A 20,457-nucleotide genomic window follows, 5' to 3' on the forward strand; every position below is an offset into this window, starting at 1 on the left:
TCGGCACGATCATGGTTCTCAGATGCTGGGCATCTCTTTCTGGTGCAGTATGCAGGGTATAGATATTTCTTACTGGCAACCTGGTCTCCTGGACCCCCTTATGCGCTAAAATGAAAATGAAGCAAAACCACAGAGAACAGACTACCAGGTAATTGACAAAAAGTGTGTAAAAGGTTTTTATGTAATCTACGAGTAATCCTTCAATAGAGCACCCCTCGAGCAGTAAGTGGCAAACTAAATCTTGATGTCGCTGCCATCGCTGCTATGTAACTCAAGCACAAAGAAATGTTAATAAAGGTACATGGATATTTTTTGATGCGTTTGGCAAACTATTTCTGGAGGGCGCTACCGGCAGATTTTACACACAAAAAATCGATTACTTCCTTCGAGCCTGTTAATCTGTTCTCTGTGGCAAAACAACGCATGACGAATTGTGACATAAAGCACCCCCAGCACTGAGCAATCCTGGGTGATATTGGTCGACTCAATTGACCGATGTGTGTTAGTCCGGCCGGCCAATACCTACTCAGCTCGCTCGCGAGCCAAACCCAGGTAACCAATAAGGATTTCCAATCCAAGCCGATAAGCATTTAAGTCGCCGTAAATGCTACTTTAATGCTATTTTGGCAAAATATGCGGCTACTTTACTGCTAGCCCTCTTATAGTGCTGCCAATGCGGCAATAAGAATTTAAATAGAATATGGGATGCCAATTTACAACAGTTATGCAGTCAAAAGGCTGATAAGCAGCAACTTGCAGTATAAAACGCCAGGGATACTAACAAATGATTGATTTACTGCTTATACTAATGATTCTTGGTTACCTGGGAACCGAGACCCAATCAGCAGTACACTACAGTCCTTCAACTCTGTAAAAAAAAGAATAAAAGTAAAATTACGTATTGTTGGTTCGCTCGAAAGATGCTTCAATCAAATTTTTAAGCAAACTGTACCGACGCGACGTGATCCCAAGTAACCAAAAGTTCCGATAAAAGGGGATTTTTGGCTTAATCAGCCAATGAAATGATCATGAATAGAACTCTATTCAACTTCATTTTTAAGTAATTAACCGTACTTTCAAGTTCGTATTTGATGTTTAAACTTCGAAGGGAATACAAAGTAACTTCTAACAGAACTAGAAAGTTCACAAAAAGTTCACTTAAGTCGCTATATAGAACACTGTTCAGCCCAAAAAGAAACTCCAATAATTTTCAAAATAAAAAATATTGGCGGAATATTTTCCCACTTCTTCCTGTTTTGCAGATTCATGACATTTCTCATTAACTAAGGTATTTAATTTCGGTTAATAATCGACTGTTTTTTTATAAATATTAATTTATTGTAACTTACCACACACCACCAACATAAACCTCGGGGATTTGAACTCGAGTACTTCTTTTCGGTAACTTAGACGCATACCACTGCTCCGTTGCTGGAATATGTGATTTGCATCGTTTTTACTCGATGTGCTAATTTCTCATTTATCGCAGCCCCGAAACGAACTTACACTTAAGAACAACTCATCGGCAAAATTCATGTCACTAGCGACGTCAGAGATGGCGCAATGCATCAGGATAGGCATTTAACGAGGAACGCTCTGGTTCAAATCCAGTAGCGGTCGGTGTTAGTTAGGCTTTTTTTAAATGGTCTATCTTAGTCGCATGAACCGACTTTACAAAAGTTAGGAGGAGGCGGAGGTAGAAAATGGAAAAGTATAAAAATAGAACTACAAGTGCTGTTTTATAAACTTTTGTCAAAGTTTCTTCAGAAGCTGCTTAGCGCTCTATGCAGCGAACTCAAGGCAACTTTGAAGTTCGGTTAATTACAGGTGAAGCTGCTTAGCAAGCTATACCTCCATAGACATAAAGCTTGTTAACCTTCCTTAGGCACCATTATCCGAACTCTAAGTTACTTTCAAGTTGTATGTTGAACTTTCAAGCTGCATGTTGGACTTTCAAGTTGCTACAGATATTAACGGTGCTTTAATGAGAATGAAGTTCGGTTTACAAATGTAGTGTCTGGTTGTTCAGCGAGAAAGTTCTGCGGAACTAAATTTGAACCAAATATGAACTTTCAAGTTTGTTACTTAAGTGAAATTCGAACTTTTGGTTGCTTGGGATGACCTACGTCCTGGGTTTGGTGGTTCAGCCTTTGGGGGCGTACTCCCGGGTGGCGATAGGGAATGGGAGCTAAAAAGAGTCAGAGTATTTTTTTGTTTGTTTTTTTATGTGTTTGACTCTGCCTCTTAGTTAGTCTCTTATGTGGGCGGAGTTTTACGATTCTACATCCACTCAAGACTTTAGTGATTTTTGGGATCTAGATTTGAAGAGCACTGTCTCGCACGCCGAACAGACCATCTTTTTTTATCTGATTTCGAATTATACCAACCAAAACTGACTAAAAATCCTATTTCTTCCTATTTCCTGGCAACGAGAGGCAACGAGGGTATTTCAGATCATCACAGAGGATATAAGACACTGACGACAAAGAATCTAGAAACTAGAAGAAAGAAGAATGGTATAAACAAGACAGAAAGGAGGTTTGATCGGAACAGATGCAAAATACAAGGTGGGACCGGCAAACTGAGGTTGGTAGCGGGGATCACTCTGTGATAGAAGGTATGTAGGTACAAGGTAGATAATGTATCCCCAACAGCGTTTCGATTAAAAAACTGCACGGCGGTTGCATCATCTATACGTTGCAGTCTCATTATGTTTTTGTATTCAACACTGTTCTGAGCTATCCACTGCTTTCCGATCGATCAGCTGGCATCGAAAGCCAGGAGTCGACTAATCGGCAAGATTATTGTTCTCAGATGCCGGGTCTCTCTCTGCCTTGGCGCAGCATGGAGATGGAGGACATAGATATTTCTTACTGGCGAGCTTTGATTTCATATTCCGTCATAAGATTGTACTCCCTAATGGCGGTATTTATGGCCAGCTTAAGCTGATTCTGATTGCATATATTCAAATAGTTTTAGAGATTATCTGGACTTACGTGTTTTTTTTTGAAAATTTGTGTGCCTTTTGCTTACGACTTATTAAGTTTTTAATTTGCATTTCCATTTCTTTAATTTTTTTAAACAAAATGTTCTAGAATATTTTGGTGGTACTTACGGTGCTGTCCACATTCCTTAAAATTGTTTGCCAATCAATAACGTTTAATTTATCTCTATGCTACTATAATCAGTTGAGAGCGGCTCTGGGTAGGGTCAAGTTCTGTCATTTCTTCTTTCTATTCATTAATTCATCATCATCAACTTATTATGGCGCTAGTGTTGTCCACATGGACTCTCTTCATTATCACAATCACCTTCTCTCAGCCTTGGACTGACTTGGCCTCTAACTGCCCCACCTTGTGCTGCAAACGGAAACGGAAAATGTACCTACGCGACGTAACTTTTCCTGCTGCAGTTATATGCTCAGCTAGAAAATTTTTTTGCAGTATTTTGCTTTTTAGGACTGTATGCATTTAGGATTTAGGATACGAACGAAGACGTGTTTGTTCTGATACGCGCTCTAAGGGCGGCTACAGTCGCGTCGCAGGTCGTTTGCACTCTGGCACGCTTAATAATAGGGTTGTACAGTCTCCTTTTTTTCAAGGTCGCACAGACGTTCATCAGTTCTTGCAATGCATAGGGCCTAAGAGGCTAAGTTAAGTTCGAATCCGCTTATAATTGGCTCCGATTATAAGTTGGTTCCAACAGTGGATTCCCTAGCTTAGGTAAAAAGGAACGGTACACTTCTTAATAAGCGTTGCTTCAATGATCTTCCCTAATTTTCCGCTTTTTCCCCTTTGGGACGTGCTGTCCCAATCCGGTTGGATATAGTACTATAAATACCTTTACTTCATTGCTTACTGCTAACATCCCCAACGTCGATTGTAAAAACTACTGATATAAATATCAAGACAAACACGAGGTTGGTCTAAAAATCTATTTTACGATACGTTGTTTAGTTTCCGATAAAAAAGTAGGTACATGAAGTTTGAAACTCCATGATTACAAGGGCAACGCCCTTTTTTCGTCGAAACATTTTTTTTCATTCCGCTTTTCTGCTTTCCGTGGTCAGATCGTTAAAAATTATTACAAAATACAAAAAATAAATAAATGGAATATCTAAGCTAAAAAAATATATTCAACATTTTTATCCTTTTTATCGGCCATGTCCCTAATTACAAGGCTAATATACCGATAAATGTCTTCTTCTTGTACACCTCCTCATGCCTCATTGGGAGGTACTCAAAGGAGTGAGAGGAGTTGCGATTTTGCCCAGAAGATTGACGAACAAGAGGGAACAATGATAACAGTGTGGGCAAGAATCGAAAAACATATGCTATCCTCCAAAGTGGAAATTGATAAGTAAACCGTAAAATGAAAATCTACGTCTTAATAAAATATTGCCCCTTTTATGACTACTTAGACTACTGTGATTATCATTTAATGCAACGTACCGCATTTTCCACTGTTAACCTGACACTAGAGTGGCTTTTAGTTTGATCTACTAATAAGTTTGACTTCTTTTTCCTTCTTCCCCTTCTTTTTCACTTCATTTTCTTTGAGCGAAATCGTGTGCGAGATTCGACTGTGATAATCGTGTAAATCGGGGTAGTCTAAATAGGGGCAAATGTCGCAATATTAGTCCTGTCAACATTTCGGTAACATAGAATTAACAAATTTTTTATAACATTTTCTAATCTATTTGATTGAAAATATGGCAACATTGAAACTAGCTTTTGTTTCAAAATAATCATCGGGATTCAAAGTCCACTTTCTAGCGCAAGTAACAGTACAGTGTTGATGATAAGCTTGATTGCATGATACTTTATCACATATTCTACGTTTAGTGTATCATCCAAATTTCACGTACAATTTGATAAAATGAGCAATTATTTTTCGGTGTTTCAAAAGTCAGCCAAATTTGTTGGTAAGCACTATTATTCTATGCCCCAAGTTGAGTATCTTTAATATAATACCAATATTTTTATATTTAAGGTCAGTCGATCGCAATGAACCGTAACACAGGTCAGTATTGCATTTTATACTAATTTGGGGCTATTTTTTAATAAACTCTGTTTGTGATTGTAAACCAAAACAAGACGATACCTTATTAACCTATTCGATTATATAGCAACCATTTTGCTTGAATTAATTGCATTATTAATATTTGCTCCCGTCATATTCCATTTCCATATGCAGCTCGTACGCTCTGCTCGGGCCCGGCAACATCTTACAACTTTGAAACATTAAAACTCACCACACCGAAGCCGTTCGTCGTTCATGTGGAACTAAACCGGCCAGATCGTCTAAATGCTTTTAACAAGCGCATGTGGACAGAATTGGGTGAATGTTTTAACCGGCTGCATAACGATCCAGACTGCCGCTCAATTGTGCTATCCGGGGGAAACAGTAAGCATTTCACCGCAGGAATTGATCTGTTAGACATGATGAAATTGGGTCAAGAACTTGGCGAAATTGATGATATTGGACGAAAGGCACGCATGTTCGAAGGACTAATCAAGCTTTATCAAGATTCTATAAGTTCGTTGGAACGCTGCTACAAGCCAGTAATTGCGGCTGTCCACACCGCATGTGTTGGTGCCGGAGTAGATCTGATCACAGCTGCCGACATCCGATATTGCACGCGTGATGCATGGTTCCAGGTTAAAGAAGTAGACATTGGAATGGCCGCAGATGTTGGAACTTTGCAACGATTGCCGAAAGTTATCGGAAGCCAAAGCTTGGCTAGAGAGTTATGTTTCACGGGACGGAAATTTCAAAGTGTAGAAGCTTTGAGCTGTGGTCTTGTATCCAATGTGTTTGAATCGCGGGAGGAAATGATTGCTAAAGCCATTCAATTGGCTGATGATATAGCCAGCAAGAGTCCAATTGCTGTCCAAGGAACAAAGAAGAATATGATTTACTCTCTAGACCACACCAACCAAGAAGGTTTGGATCAGATACGAGAGATGAATATGGCAAACTTGCAAAGTGAAGATTTTATCAACGCTGTGATGGCTCAACAGAGTAAAGACGCATTGCCTATATTTGCTAAACTTTGATGTTTTTCTTTGCAGTTCTAAATAAAAATGATCGCTTTTATATATAAAAAACAAATAAAATAATTTGATATTGCTGTTAAACATACCTTTTGAAACAAACTACGAAAGCAGACTAGATATTCTTTCCATATTCATAGAATAGACTGAGTGAGATGGAATCACACTCCTGTTAAGTAGTGTCTTATATAAATCACACACAGTGATTTTCCGCGTCTGGTTTGGATATCTAAAAAAAAGGATACTGTACATTCAGCGCAGCTTTAAAAATTATTCATTTCTTACGGTTCTCCGCATGAGGCCAAGAATGCTGAATCCCCAGCAGGTGGCTTAAGGTAACAAACTGTGGTTATCTCTTTGTCTAGCTCCATTGGCTCGTCGTCAATCTTAGCTTTGGTTACTGTATTGCGATTGAATGGATGCGGCAGCTGATGTCCGACGTCGTAAGCAAACGTTCCATTGGCTGTTGTTCGAAAATGCTTCCGTTTCATAATAATTTCCATTAGAATATTTTTTAGTAGAACTTGAACGGCTTGGACTATCAAATCGACAGCATTTTCCTCCACATTCGATAAACCATTTTCCCAGGCACCAACGAGAAGTCTTCCGAGCACCAAACCATTATCCGGTAGAAATAATTCTTGTGCAGCATATCGTATCGTAGGCACCGTAGAGCTCTGACTAGCCACCTGTTCATAATCTAACAACTCTTTTGGAACGTAATCATGAACTGTAGCTGGCTCAAATGTGGCACGATCTGATGAAGATTTCGACGATCGTTTGCGCTTCTTAGAACTGCTACTACTCTTTCCATGACCAGTGTCACCACTATTATTTACGCTTTGCGGTGGCGATATCGCGTCGATCTTGTTTAGTATTGCCAGCAAGAATTTGTTGTGTAAATGCATCTGGTCTGAACTAAAAAGCTTACGACTCTCCAAATCAAACTCTTCCTTGGAGGTTTTCTTTCGGAACCAGAGCTTCATATTAGCCAAATATAGTGGCCATTTGTCGCCCAAAGCAAACATAAGAGCTTGCTTTGCCATTAATACTGCATCTACTTCTTCCGCCGATGTCATAATTAACTTATTTCAGTTGGCAAACTAAAAACACTACTTTTTTAAAGAACCAAGAATAAAAACCGTAAAAATAATGTTTGCCAAAAAGATAGTGGTAAACTTTTTAGTCTCAAAAAATAGTCATTTCAATTCTAGCGGTGAATAGCTGAACTTCCATTTTAGTACAAAAAAGGGGAAGGAAATACATAATTTCGAAATTTAAACAATCAACACGCTAATTCATTCTAGTTCTAAGCTGTATAGTTTTCACACTGACGAACTGACGTGACACGGGTTTTTCATTTTTGACTCACAAGATCTTGCAAACAAATGACCACTTGCTTATTGTTGTTGCAGTTGAAAACCGTAAAAATCGACGTGCGACATTCGGTTTTTTTTCTTGTTCTGTGTATCACAACTACGTCGCAGGTGGTGCGCTATATAGCGACCATGTGCGACGTAGTTGCGAGACACAGAACAAGAATAAAACCGAATGCCGCACGTCGATTATTACGGTTTTCAACTTGAACAACAATACTTATATACAAGCGAGCGATCGCTTATGTCAAACAGCAGAGCGATGTACAAAGATACGGGAGACAGATTTATGCAAAATTCAGTTTATTTCACCTTAAATCTCTATTAATATCGGAAATAACCCAGTAATTCTTTGTGTATTGCAAAAACAAAGGATAAAGTAATTTTTACAAAAGACAATATGCATTCACTTGAGATCCTACTGTCTTACCCACAGGGTAAATCCAAGGGTAAGTCGCTTAGAACATTGTTGCAGGCTCAATTTAAGGAACAGCTTACCTCATTGATTACAATTGCGGAACATTCATTTCACAGTTCATGACACACTGTGGCCCACCTTTTTGACATTTAAATTTTGAAATGTTAGAAATTGGCAGCCCTGCCAATGTTTGTTATTGTCAAAACGATCAAAACAGCATGGCTGGGCGCAGGCGAGTTTGGCAGGTTTCACACGATCAGCACCTTAGCGGCACAGTAAGGCACAGACTGAACAAAATTTCTATATGAATGAGGTGAACGGAATGTTCTCAGCGACTTACCCTTGGGTAAATCACTTCCTGCATAAATATTCAATATGTGATAATTTGGCTGGTTTAATTCTTTAAACTTGAAAATTAATCCAGCTTTCCACAAGCGATAATGGCGGATATTGAGCACAAGTGGGCACAAAAAAAACGTCTAATACGTCTCCTCTTGCTCAGCAGCTTTGGCAAAATTAAACAATGTTTACATTTTTACACTCGAACAACAAACAATCATGAATGTATCCATAGTAACTCCGTCAGGGCGAACTCGACGCTCCTCCAATGCGTGTCAGAAGATTGTGCCCACTTGTGCTCAATATCCGCCATTATCGCTCGTGGAAAGCTGGATAGGAGTTCGTGTCAGTATCCCGCATTTTGCACCTTACTGGACACCGCAGTCTAAAAGTGCGACAATGAGAATGCTGTGAGTGAGAAAGAGAAAGAGTGACAACTTCAATGTTGCTGTTTTCTTTTGTCATATACATTGGCATTAGAGGAAATAATCTGAATTAATCCAGGTACAGCTGCAAAGCACAATATGAACAGGCTTAAAATCTCTTTTAGTATCGTAGTCGCAAGTTTTGACAACTCGGCCTAGGATTTCGAGGGAGTGCGAACCGGCTTAATATCTCTTTTAGTATCGTTGTCGCGAATGGCAGGGGGATCTATTGCTGTCAAATACCATACATGTGTGCGTTACCGCAGATGGTGTTTGGTCCATGACGTTTGTACTGTCATGGATCAAACGGCGTGTGATTGATTTCGAGCCAAGGGACTCGCAACTCTATTTTTGTCTGCTGCAGTTGACAGAAACTCAAACCCAAACACGCAGCGCAATTGTCGTTTATATTGTTTTGATCCCGATAATGGATTTATCTGCTTTTTAGCGTAAATAACACAAACTAATAAACTTTTCGGAAGCTACATATACAGATAAGAGTAGCAAATCGGTAAGAAAAAAAGTAGCAAGAGCGGCATTGAAAATTATGGTCACCTGCCTGCCCCTTCACATGTGAGTTTCACAATTCCTTACCGATAGATCCCCCTGGCGAATGGATAGACAACGCGCATTGTTGTTCCATAGAGAGCTTTAGAGAGTCGCCATCTGAAACAAATAATCTAGCAACAAAGCAGCTGCGTATGTCAGTGTTGCCGCACGCACAGATTATTCTGTGATCAACAGACATTTGGAATAAATAACTTTTATAGAATCTGGATATGTAATTTCTTTTCATGATAATTTTACCACAGTTAATGGTCGTCCCGTAAATAATTATGCTGCTGTTGTCTGTTATTGCTAATCCTTTTGAAAACCAGCGATTTAAATTTAAGAGTTCGAGTTTCTCGATGCTACATAAAATAATAACATCCTCAAGGAACCTTCCTCTGAAGCTTTCATTTTTAATAATTCATAAAAAGCTGCTAAAAATTTAGAAAGATCTACTCAAAAAATGTTCTTGATTGGAGATGGCGTCTCTCTATCATAAACAGGCTCTCTAGTCGTTACTCTTTTTAAGGCTCTCTAATCGGTGTTTTGACAAGTCTCCTGTTCGATTGGACTTAGTTTTGACAACTGATTCTGTTCGATTGGAATTTTCGGTTTAAGATGGCGACTCTCTAAGGCTCACTATTGTTCCATAAAACATTGGTGTAAAGGTCCAAATACAATGCATACACTGAGAAAAAAACCATGGTAATGCGAAACATGTATGCATGGTCATCTTAACTATATTGCAATATTGTAGCGCTTACCATGATTATTGTCAACTTGAGAAGTTTCGTGGTTAAAACTACTATGACAACAAGCAAATCGCTGACTATTTCCGTGGTTAAATTGACTTTTCTCTCATACTTCTAATGACAATATTTTTGCAGCTTGATATAACAATATTGAATTGTCAACAGGACCATAAAATTGGTAACTTACTAACTGTAAGAATATCATGGTAGTTTTAACATTTTTATGGGTTATCGTAACAGTATAAGTTTAGTGCTTTTCAACCGACTATGGAAACGCGTTTCTTGATGACAATTTTATGTTTATTTTGCCCTTTTTCTTTCTGTCATTTGAAACCGCACCGCCATTACGAAAAATTTGAGTCACGAGTGATGTGCTTAGTTGTGAGTTTTTTTGTTTTTATTAAAAAATTTTTGATATTATGAACAGTTTGTTAGTGCAAAACAAATAATAAAAAAATCTAATCTTTAAGTGACAAATTGTATTAAATTATTTTCTGTGTACGTGAAAACAGGTTGAATTATTTTACTGTGTAGTGTACTAACAAAAACAAACTGCTAAACTGTTATGGTGTAATCGGTGTTATTTATAGCTTGTCTGTTTTATTTTTTTAATTGCGGATGGTGCTGGACTTCCGCTCTAAACAGTTCAATCGGTGGTTTAGACGTGTCCGTGAAGTGTTTTTGGATAAAACGCGAAATGATGTCCAAATATTTCCATTTAACTTGACTGCGGCGAGGGAGCTGCGGGATAGACTGTTGGAAACGTATATTTGGAACTGTAATAAAGGCAATTTATATATCCTATCTGCATGCAGACCATCATCTATAGGTAGTATTCGATATTTTTTGATTGTATGAATTATTGGTATTATCTTTTCTTTAATATTCGTCAGGTATATTTGGATTACTACACATGAGACGCAAACTACTAGGAGCAAATTGTGATAAATAACTTTTTTAGGAAATGTACTGGCTAAGCTATGGCTTTACGATTGCCAATTGCAATCCTTGAGCGTAAAATATACCCTTGTGAATTAGTCAATGACCTGGTGAGTAACGGTTGAAAATTTAATAGTCATAATTTAATTGAAATGTTTTATACAGATCGAGTAATCCTTAAGCGACAAACATGCTCTTGAGTTAGGCCTTAGAGAGATCGCAATATGTGGAGGCGCGAGTGGAAAAGCACTATCGCAAGCGATTGAGCAGAGAATCATTACTGAACATAGATTGCAAATTGCATCAAAAGTTGCGAAACACAAGAATCTTGCAGACAGGTATGCATTTAATGTTTTTATTGTATTAGCTATTAATATGCTTTGATTTCAAATTCTCTTTTATAAAAATTACTCAATCTGAGCAATTACTTTAGATACATTAATTTCTCTTCCATGAGTAGGTGGTTTGTTGAGTCCTTCAGCAACCGCCAGTTTTAGTTTCATGTATAGCATGTAACCTAACCTAATAACCCAATAACCAACACTCTCTACTTTTAAAAGCCGCAATTACCGTCACCGAGACAAATTGGAATAATGCGAACGATTGCCATGTCCCCATTATACTATATCTGCTCGATTTTTCGTACTTCTGAGTGATAACACTGATCTTGAATAACTGTCAAGAATTGCGTTATGAAACTCCCTCTTCTGTTGAGTACTCTTACCACTGCGTCCATTATTTTGAACTATTGTGCTATGCCCCGTTTATTTCTTTTACTGTACGCTTCAAGCTTACCTATCACTTGTTAAGTAAGTAATAGGCTCGTAGCTGGAGCGAGACAGGTACCAATCAGGGATGACTTGGTTTTTGAACGTTGTTACCTTGAAGAGTTCGAGTTTCTCGATGCTACATAAAATAATAACATCCTCAAGGAACCTTCCTCTGAAGCTTTCATTTTTAATAATTCATAAAAAGCTGCTAAAAATTTAGAAAGATCTACTCAAAAAATGTTCTTGATTGGAGATGGCGTCTCTCTATCATAAACAGGCTCTCTAGTCGTTACTCTTTTTAAGGCTCTCTAATCGGTGTTTTGACAAGTCTCCTGTTCGATTGGACTTAGTTTTGACAACTGATTCTGTTCGATTGGAATTTTCGGTTTAAGATGGCGACTCTCTAAGGCTCACTATTGTTCCATAAAACATTGGTGTAAAGGTCCAAATACAATGCATACGGATTTTACTACGTTGCGGATATTTGACAGAAAAGCCATGGAAAAACTGTCAAATTGCCGCAGCGTAGTAAAATCCGTATGCATTGTGTCTGGGCCTTAACAATTGGTGCATATCGAGCAAAAATATATAAAAAAATTTAATTTGTGATACAATTTACCATAAATTTTAATGTCCACAATAAAAACTGTTGTTGCGCATTGCCCAATAGAAAATTTTGACAGATGCTGTTTTACGCATCTATCGACGAAATAGGATGCCGAAGAAATCAACCTATTAATCAACCGACTTCGTCAGATCGCGTTGGGTGGTTGTCTCCGTCACTCGACGCATTGGTATATTTAATCTGTTACCGTCGGGTAACGATTAAATCAGATGATGATCGGTTTACTCTGTACAGAATGATGTTTTGACAACTAAGTCTGATTGATTTTTGAACAAGGCCAGTTTACTTCTAATTTACTTGTTCTTTATTTGAATAGCTAGGTAAGTATCCTTTACATAAAAAGACAGCTGCATTGAATTTGTAACTTATTATCGCTATTTTAGTTGGAATTTCGCACTGAAAATTATCGTGCGACTATTTTTTCCTATCGGATTGTGGAGCCACACAACGGAGATAGAGGTTAGGTCCAGTAACAAGCTGCTCTTGACTCGGTTTATATCTTCCTTAAAGGAACTCCGTCCGGATCTGCGTCGCCGTCAATGAGGCATGGAATCGAAAAGGTCCTGCGACAAGTTCATCTCCTTTGTCACGATGGGAACGGATTGGTTCTGCGGAGGAAATTGATCGATTGGCTTCATGAAGGATGAGCAGGTTAGTGAAATTAAACTATAGGAGTCAATATAAGTGTTCGTGTATGTTCCGCAGAAGAGAGAAATTTCTTCAATGAACAGCTTTTTTCGATTCCAATTAATTACCTTCTGATCGTTACAGGTTGTCATCGCGCCGACGTCGCTCGTGCTATTTCAAGCAGTCTTCTTCGTTCAACTCGGTCTTGGGCCGCTGGTCGCCAATTCTCAGAAGTCGAAAGTCGCTTTTAAACTGGTCGAGCGATACCGCACGGTGGGCATCTCTGTTCCTGAGGCAGGAGGAGTTGTTGAAGAGGGCCACTTTCAGGGCATTATTAGGAGCATTTTTATTAGAATTAGGTTTGGTTCTATAGACTTCAATATAATGCTCAAATTGATCAACCTATTTTGTCTGTATTGATAAATTTTATGTCACGAATAATCGACCTATTTCGTATGGTTCCGTAGGTTACAAAATTTCCTCCATCGATTAATCCACCTATTTCGTATGATTTACGTATTTCGTCCTCTGATTCCTCCACCGATTTGATCGGCTTTGGTAGGCAAGTTAACTACATACACCAATTAATCCACCTATTTCGTCGGTATATTGACAAATTTTATCTCCCGATTAATCAACCTATTTCGTTTGGTTCCATCAGACACCTTTATTTCATCACCCGACTAAACAGCCAATTTAGTCGGTTTTTGTCGATCGATTAAACATACCGACGAATCGGTAGATCGCCCTGTTAAACTCCCATAAGCGTCGTTGCAACAATCGGCCGATTCGTCGGGTCCAAAATCGGGCGATTCAGCCGACGCGAACCTACTAAATCGGGGGAAAAGTAGGGGGGATTTTTTATCGGGTGTCTCAACTACAAACATTAACTATAGGGAAAACAATAACAACCGTGCAAAATCCGCCAATAAACCTTTGCACGGTGCCTAACCTCAACTCTGGTTTGACGTTTTTGTGTGTTTTGTTTTGATTCCTTTGGTAACCTAATTTTATTGCTAGTGGGTTTATTACTTGTAATTCGTACCACTTGTTTGCGGAAACCGGAAATACCCGACTTTTCCGAAGCAGAAAAATGATAACAGTTCTGTACAACATATATTTTTGTCCTCTTTGCAGTTTTTTGCTTCTGGGTCTTGCGAATAAGTAATCAAAACAAACCCCACAACACTGTCAAACCTGGGAATAAAAAAACGCACTGACATCTGCGTGCAATGCTTTATAGCAACTAGAGTGACTATATACAGAGTGGCGACAATGTCAAAATTGGAATGATAATTATCTGTCAGTGTCATTCCAATCGAGCAGACAACCTATCCAACGCGTATGCAGGAAAGAGAAAGAAAAACCTAGGATAAACCGCATTGCATACATTTGGGATGACTTGGCGCCACTCTGTATATAGTCACTCTAATAGCAACAACAAATCGCGCGAAGATGTGTGCGTGAAGTTTATTTTTAAATGTCAGTCAAGCTCAATTCATTTTAGGTCATTTTCATACTTTGCTGAGCAGTTTCCTTGAACAGTTTGAAATCTGTCACATCTGTCATAGTTGCGTCAAACGGTTTCGAAAAACCATATTCCTAGTCCTCATTCGAAGAAAAAGAATATCTTCCTCTTCGCTCAAATATTAACTTCTCTCTTGCTCACAGAAGTAATTTCAAGATTTCGCATATTCGCTCCGTGCAGCAGTTAGTACTAAATTTTCCATTCATGGTGTTTTTGTTGTCTCTCAAACACGCAGGCGGCGGTATTTTGGCTCTCCTCGGGGTTTAATCAGAAATATTATTCCGATTTTCTCGGTAGTGCGACAAGTTAAACGTGTGCGATTCTGTACGGAAAGTGTTCTTCATTGACCAGTGCATCGTTTTCAGGTGGAATTCAGGTAAGCGGTGCCCGAATGGCTGGCACAAATTGATCGCAAAATGGTCTCGGAAGACAGCAGCAGCGCTACGAGGAGAAAAATTTTCTACGACTGCTGTGCTTCCATTACCTCCTTGTTCCTCATCAGCTCTTCAGCTGTGTGTGTATGAGAACCACTAGTCACGACGGCTACGGGGCCACTTGGATTGAGTCTTCCTCTTTCCAAATGATAGCGAGAATGTGTGGTCTTTTAAATTTTCCAATGCATGTTCTGGTCACCATTTCGAAAAAATGGATACCGTCAAATGGTAGCTGCTAACTAGTTTTGACACAAATTGCATTCTATTCAAAATGTTGCAAAGTATTCAATATGTAGGTTCGAACATTCTCCATTCTATATTTTCTAGGTTAGACAAGTGACAGATCTGACTACTGGGAGGAAGCTATTTTCCAACTCGTTTTGTTCAATTAGAAAGTTTTATCAAATGCGTGTACTGCATGTGCAGTAAGCATAGGTGTTTTAGCAGATTAACAATAGAATTAGCGAAAATGTAAGTTTTAGGAACCATACCTACAGGAAAATTTAGGACGTGGACGAAAAGTTTGACAGTTCGCACACTAGCAAATACGGATTGTGACGTCACATATTTCTTAGTGTGCTGTTTCAATTTTTTATTGCACGGTGAGCAAACTGTTGCATAAAGATGGTCAAACCTGTCGAAAACGGCAGGTAAGTTGTTAAAAAATGTTGGGCTGGGTTTCTTGTGGTGACATTGACTAATATCATGATGGTTCCTGCCTTGATTTTGGACATAACTGCGAAGAGGCGTTGGCTAATTTTGGACATCGTTGGTTGCATTGGTTGTATCGCAAGCTTCGGCAGTTCGCAATCAGCTGTTAATCGAGATAATTGTGGATCTAAAAACATCCAACATCAATGCTTTTAAAAGGTCGCATTTCAAGATCCGATGAATTTTGATTTTCACACCTTTGTAAGTCGGCAGTTTACCCGTGTATCTTGTAATATGTTTATTTTTGGGTTCCAATTTATTCGTTTACCTATACATTTTGTTATACCGTTCGAATATAAAATCTTAACACAACTTAATTTGGTATTTCATATTAGTATTTAACATTTAGGTATGTTGACAGTTTGGGTCCATTCGTTTAAATATAGTAAGTCTTTTTCTTGGAGATCAATTGGGACTACTAATGGAGATAGCTCCAAAAACAAAAAAAAAACAACATTTCACGATCGGTTGTTACAAAACTTTGTCCGCTTCTGAACAAGCTGCATATTGCAATGTGACATAAGCGAAGTTAAGGGGGGACCCTACTCTGGAAGACCGAAAAATAATAGATCTTCGTAAATTTTTTTCAAATGCTAGAATTATAGTTAAGTGTAGGAGTATTTTGGTTATTGCTTAAGGTACATTTGAAGATATGTTTTGTATTTTTTGGATACCAGAATAATGATTATGCTTGTGGCAGGTGGGCGCGTGAATGCCCTCTAAAAAATAGTTCCTTGCTGGCGGTACGAGCCGGGAACCAACGGAGTATCGTAGAACGGATTTCAATGATGATTTGGAAGCTTTAGGTCAATACCTAAATTGTTACGTAGCGGTTTTTGAAAAATTCAGAAAATTACAAAATGACAGCAATTTTTCCAAAAGAAATGTCTGAAGTTTTGGATCGTCTTAGTAGAATACGAAACCAAAAAAAAAGAAATGTTTTTTCGTCAAAAATCGCCAATTACGACCTCATAAAAAATTGAAAAATTGTGATATCGAAAAACGGCAACATAACAATTAAGATAATTTATTTTTACATGCTGAAAAAAAAATTCGATCAAATCGATCCACTTGGTTCTCAGATAGGGTAGAGGATTGATGTCCACAATTTTACCAATTCGTCTAATAATTTCTTTTACGTCTACCAAAAATATGCTAAAAGGCTTTGGATTCATCAAACTGGCGAAATATGGCTCCTCGCCAGCTAAAGAAACATTGGTTCGGGGAAAACTCGTTCAAAGTTTCGTACAGCAATGGATTTCCGTTGAGGTGACTCCACAATATTTGCCGTAAGTTTCCAACGAGAACAGATATCAAAAAATCCATTTGGTATGACATTTCTGAAGGTATAAGCGTCTCGAAAATGCGAAAATATAATATTCGATTTTTCCGATTTTCCAGAGTAAGGTCCCCCCTTAACGACTCGAGACCCTTAACGAGATTTTGACAGATCAATCACAAGGAATTCTGGATTTTCTAAAGGCATAATTTTTGGCGATGCACCTTTGTTTTTTATTCGACAGACGTCACAGCAAGCTGTTAGTGTATAGGACAATAATTGTATAGGACAATTGCGCAACAAAGTCTACGATCATATTGATTTTAACTACAGTCGCTCCTAGTCGAGATTTGAGCATACGACGACTGGTTTTGTTGCGCATCTTGGTTTGTAAAACAACGCAAAGGCAAAACCTAGGTCTGTGCCTAGGTGCTATACATTCCATATTCGAAACTTGACTTTATGAAGACGTGACTTTCGAAACTTGAATTATTGTTAAGAAATTAGGCCTACAACAATACGGCTAGAAATGGAGAATAGTAGTCTGCCTCGATCATGTGTTTGAGGCGTTTCAAACATAATTCAGCTGGCAGAGACTGACTGTTTAACGAAAAAAAGTCTAACTTTCGACTTGGTTCACTAATACGTTTGTTCAGTTGCCGGATATTCAACAAAGTCATATTCCATCAACGAGATATTGGATTTTGAGAGCATGTCTTAATAACGTCTAAAACTAGAACGCTTTTAAGCAAGCCCTGATTATTCAGTTACAGACTGCATTGTAGATAAGCACGTAGGAACTATTCTATTATTTTTGTATCGGCAGCTGCCATAGCATTGAATAAATATTTTGCATGGCTAAGAACGTGAAATCCAAATTGGGATGACCCAATAATTTCATCTCGACAGGTAAAACCGCCTCTAAAGCTTGGTGAACCTGCACGATATCGTAGAGATGTAGCTGTAAAAGCTATTTCGTAACCGACGTGGACCGTCTCGCATGGATAGGAATTTAGACGATCTCTAGTTTAACAGAATGGCCGAATATGCCACACAGCTCATCACAAACCGTTCTTTTCGGCACTAATATGTATCAGTATTATTGGCAAACGAACAAAAATCATATAAATTCTTATGGCCCTCCTCGTATTAAAACCATGTGCTTTGGAAAAAAATCATACAGATTTTTTTCTTATGAAGCTACGAATTCGTCATTTGAAAGCCCAAGATTACCAGTAATAGAGTTTTCTACGGCCCTATTCTAACAAACTAGTTGTTATATGTTCGAATCTCGACTGGAAGAGGCTGTCAGTATATGCCCCGCAATTGTCCTGTACTCTAATGCTTGGCCATTTGATGATGGTGCTAATTCCAAAAATGGAACGGTAACAACCAAAGATTTTTACTAATAAGAGCGAGGGTGCGATCGAAACAATCATGTTGCGCGAGAAAGAAGGAACTTCCGTTTAATTCTGCTATTTATGATATAATATTCTGACAGATACGATTTTGCCTATCTCTTACATGCTTCGTCAGTGTCTAATATCGAACTTGGACAATCCACAAATTATCAAAGCCTATTTAACCAGTAAGAACTCATTTGATAGAATACACCATTATGAACCTATCCACTTTCCAATGACCGGCTCGAATCAGTGTACATACTTTAATTTCAATAAGACGAGCACATTTTTTTAGGCCGTCGAAATTTTTTTTACAAAATCGTTTGTTATTTGTTTCAGAACAAATTTGGGAACTAGCAAAATCCGATTTCGAAACTTGACCTTCTATTTTTATTCGACCGACCTCACAGCTACCTGCTTAGAGTACCTAGACGGGACAATTGCAGTGTTAGTGCTATAATCCTATTGACACTAACAGCCTCTCTCAACCAGGATTCGAACATACATCGACTGGATTGTTCCAGTATCGTAGCTTGAAGCCAAAGGTCATTGACTAATAACATTTAAAGCAAAGCAAAGCCTAGGTGCTACATTCCGTTATCGAAACTTGACCTTCTGTTTTTATACGACAAACCACGCAGCCAGCTGTTAGAGTGCAGGACAATTGCAGGGATAATTACTACGATCCTGTTGACTCTAACAGCCTCTCCCAGCCGAGATTAATAACATGTACTATATTGAGTTATATACCCAGGAAGGTGAGGTGTCCCAAAACCTTAGCATGATACTACTATATTTAGCAGGTACCTCAATCATGTGGATGAAATAATGATATCCAAGCGTAAAGGCTACCATCCATGCTTCCAACATGCACAAGACACGTGCGTAGAATCTAGGCATCAAACAAATCCTTGAGATTTAATGCTTGAATTTAAAACTTAACAACATTAATTATAATCAGGTTACAAAAATGTCCTGAAGATTGCGTTGTTTGAGCTTGATGACGAGACGCTGAATATAATACATCGCGAAAGATTGAACTGTGAATGTGCCGGTGAGGTGTGCCACAAGATGAATGTTGCTATTTCTATAGTAACTCAATGAACAGTGACGAAGCGAACACGATATTGGACATATTCAAACGATTATCCGTGAATCAGTAATTCTAAAAAGAACAGTTAAGATGTGTGAAATACAGGTGTAATCCCTCTGGATGAAAATCAATGGTGCTACAACAATTTAGTGCTCCGTTTCACACGGGAAACATTTGTCACTTTTGAAGCAACCGGATTGGCATCGAGATAGGCACTATTCATGTCCTCTTTGCCAGTATTTTCCCGCTGTCGGGCAGCGGCACTGAACGTTGTAACTATTCCTTCTTTGTTGTACCGTTTTGATACGTATGCACAGCACACAGCTGCGAGTATTGACCGCAAAATATCTACAACAAGAAAAAGTTTGGCTAACGTACTTGGCATGACATAAGCTGCGCTTGTTTTGGCATTAACTTTACTATAGAAAATGTTCTGATTAGCACTGTAATTGGTAATTCAAAATCGAAATGTGTATTTCAAAGTCAGTTGAACGAAGCAGAGATGCAATAAGATGGATCTATTTTTCGAGCTTATAGTTTAACAAAAAAATCATGTATCTAGAAATTCTGACGTAAAACTACGTCTTTGCTTTGTATGTTGGGTAGCACGTTCTGAAATCGAATACAATATTGTGACATAAGAATCAAAGCATGCAAACATCAATTATTTATTTTCCACTGTGAAATTCAGCCGTCTCTTAGATACAGAAACAAAATCTGAGAACATATCTGCAATTTTACAAAAATAAAAATGTGCTTGAATTCGTAATGTGTTACAGTCTTATATACGCTGGGCATTGTACCACGACTCGAGGTCAACCGAGGGACGTGTAAATAATAAACTACACATTCGTATTTATGTGATAATTGAACTATAACAATATTATAACGCATGTCGCATCTATGTATTGCTCAAAAACTAACTTGACGCATGCGGATAAAACGAAAATAAAAACCTAAAACCAATGACCAGAAAAATTTCACATTTAAAGTTTTCAGTATCTATTCAGAGTTGGCTACGCTGAACTTAGCCCCCCAGTTGACCCCGAGATACGGCACTATGCTAACAAGACAGTATTCATATGTTCGAATCTTTACTGTGTGAGACTGTTGAAGCTAAAAGAATCATAACA

General features: G+C 38.3%; 3 protein-coding genes and 1 long non-coding RNA gene across 6 annotated transcripts in view; 3 read left to right on the forward strand and 1 right to left on the reverse strand.

Annotated features, from left to right (window-relative positions):
• Positions 1-4,685: 4,685 nt before the first annotated feature.
• On the forward strand, positions 4,686-6,129 carry LOC128736915 (delta(3,5)-Delta(2,4)-dienoyl-CoA isomerase, mitochondrial). Of its 2 annotated transcripts, XM_053831435.1 has the most exons (4): positions 4,697-4,780; positions 4,845-4,924; positions 4,993-5,022; positions 5,197-6,129. In XM_053831435.1, exons 2-4 carry the CDS (start codon positions 4,879-4,881, stop codon positions 6,057-6,059), a joined length of 939 nt encoding a protein of 312 aa, XP_053687410.1. In that variant the 5' UTR covers positions 4,697-4,780; positions 4,845-4,878; the 3' UTR covers positions 6,060-6,129. The 2 variants fall into 2 exon arrangements, with proteins under 2 accessions (XP_053687403.1, XP_053687410.1); XM_053831428.1 differs by having other exon boundaries at positions 4,686-4,924.
• Positions 6,130-6,137: 8 nt separating this feature from the next.
• On the reverse strand, positions 6,138-7,188 carry LOC128736931 (transcriptional adapter 1-like). The gene is made up of 2 exons (XM_053831447.1): positions 6,342-7,188; positions 6,138-6,285 (listed from the first exon to the last, which is right to left on the reverse strand). Exons 1-2 carry the CDS (start codon positions 7,133-7,135, stop codon positions 6,159-6,161), a joined length of 921 nt encoding a protein of 306 aa, XP_053687422.1. The 5' UTR covers positions 7,136-7,188; the 3' UTR covers positions 6,138-6,158.
• Positions 7,189-12,499: 5,311 nt separating this feature from the next.
• Positions 12,500-13,198, forward strand: LOC128732654 (uncharacterized). The gene is made up of 3 exons (XR_008411825.1): positions 12,500-12,569; positions 12,633-12,900; positions 13,021-13,198. It is a non-coding gene; the product is annotated as an uncharacterized LOC128732654 (long non-coding RNA).
• Positions 13,199-14,639: 1,441 nt separating this feature from the next.
• The window catches only part of LOC128732684 (GIGYF family protein Gyf), a 42,713-nt gene continuing 36,895 nt past the window's right edge, over positions 14,640-20,457 (forward strand). For both annotated transcript variants that reach the window (XM_053825984.1, XM_053825986.1), the window contains exon 1: positions 14,640-14,780. The gene's annotated coding sequence lies outside the window, so the exon portion shown is untranslated. The remainder of the gene's footprint in view (positions 14,781-20,457) is intronic.

The sequence above is a fragment of the Sabethes cyaneus genome, chromosome 1 (assembly GCF_943734655.1).
Source record: "Sabethes cyaneus chromosome 1, idSabCyanKW18_F2, whole genome shotgun sequence".
In the NCBI taxonomy this organism is placed as follows: Eukaryota; Metazoa; Arthropoda; class Insecta; order Diptera; family Culicidae; genus Sabethes; species Sabethes cyaneus.

Bases quoted from the DNA above. Each gene is read 5' to 3' on its own strand.
- LOC128736915 (XM_053831428.1), top strand. From the start codon at position 4,879: ATGAGCAATTATTTTTCGGTGTTTCAAAAGTCAGCCAAATTTGTTG. The intron at 4,925-4,992 runs GTAAGCACTATT...TTTATATTTAAG, and splicing joins AAAGTCAGCCAAATTTGTTG to GTCAGTCGATCGCAATGAAC. The intron at 5,023-5,196 runs GTCAGTATTGCA...TTCCATATGCAG, and splicing joins CGCAATGAACCGTAACACAG to CTCGTACGCTCTGCTCGGGC.
- LOC128736931 (XM_053831447.1), bottom strand. From the start codon at position 7,135: ATGACATCGGCGGAAGAAGTAGATGCAGTATTAATGGCAAAGCAAGCT. The intron at 6,286-6,341 runs GTAAGAAATGAA...CCTTTTTTTTAG, and splicing joins TTGGCCTCATGCGGAGAACC to ATATCCAAACCAGACGCGGA.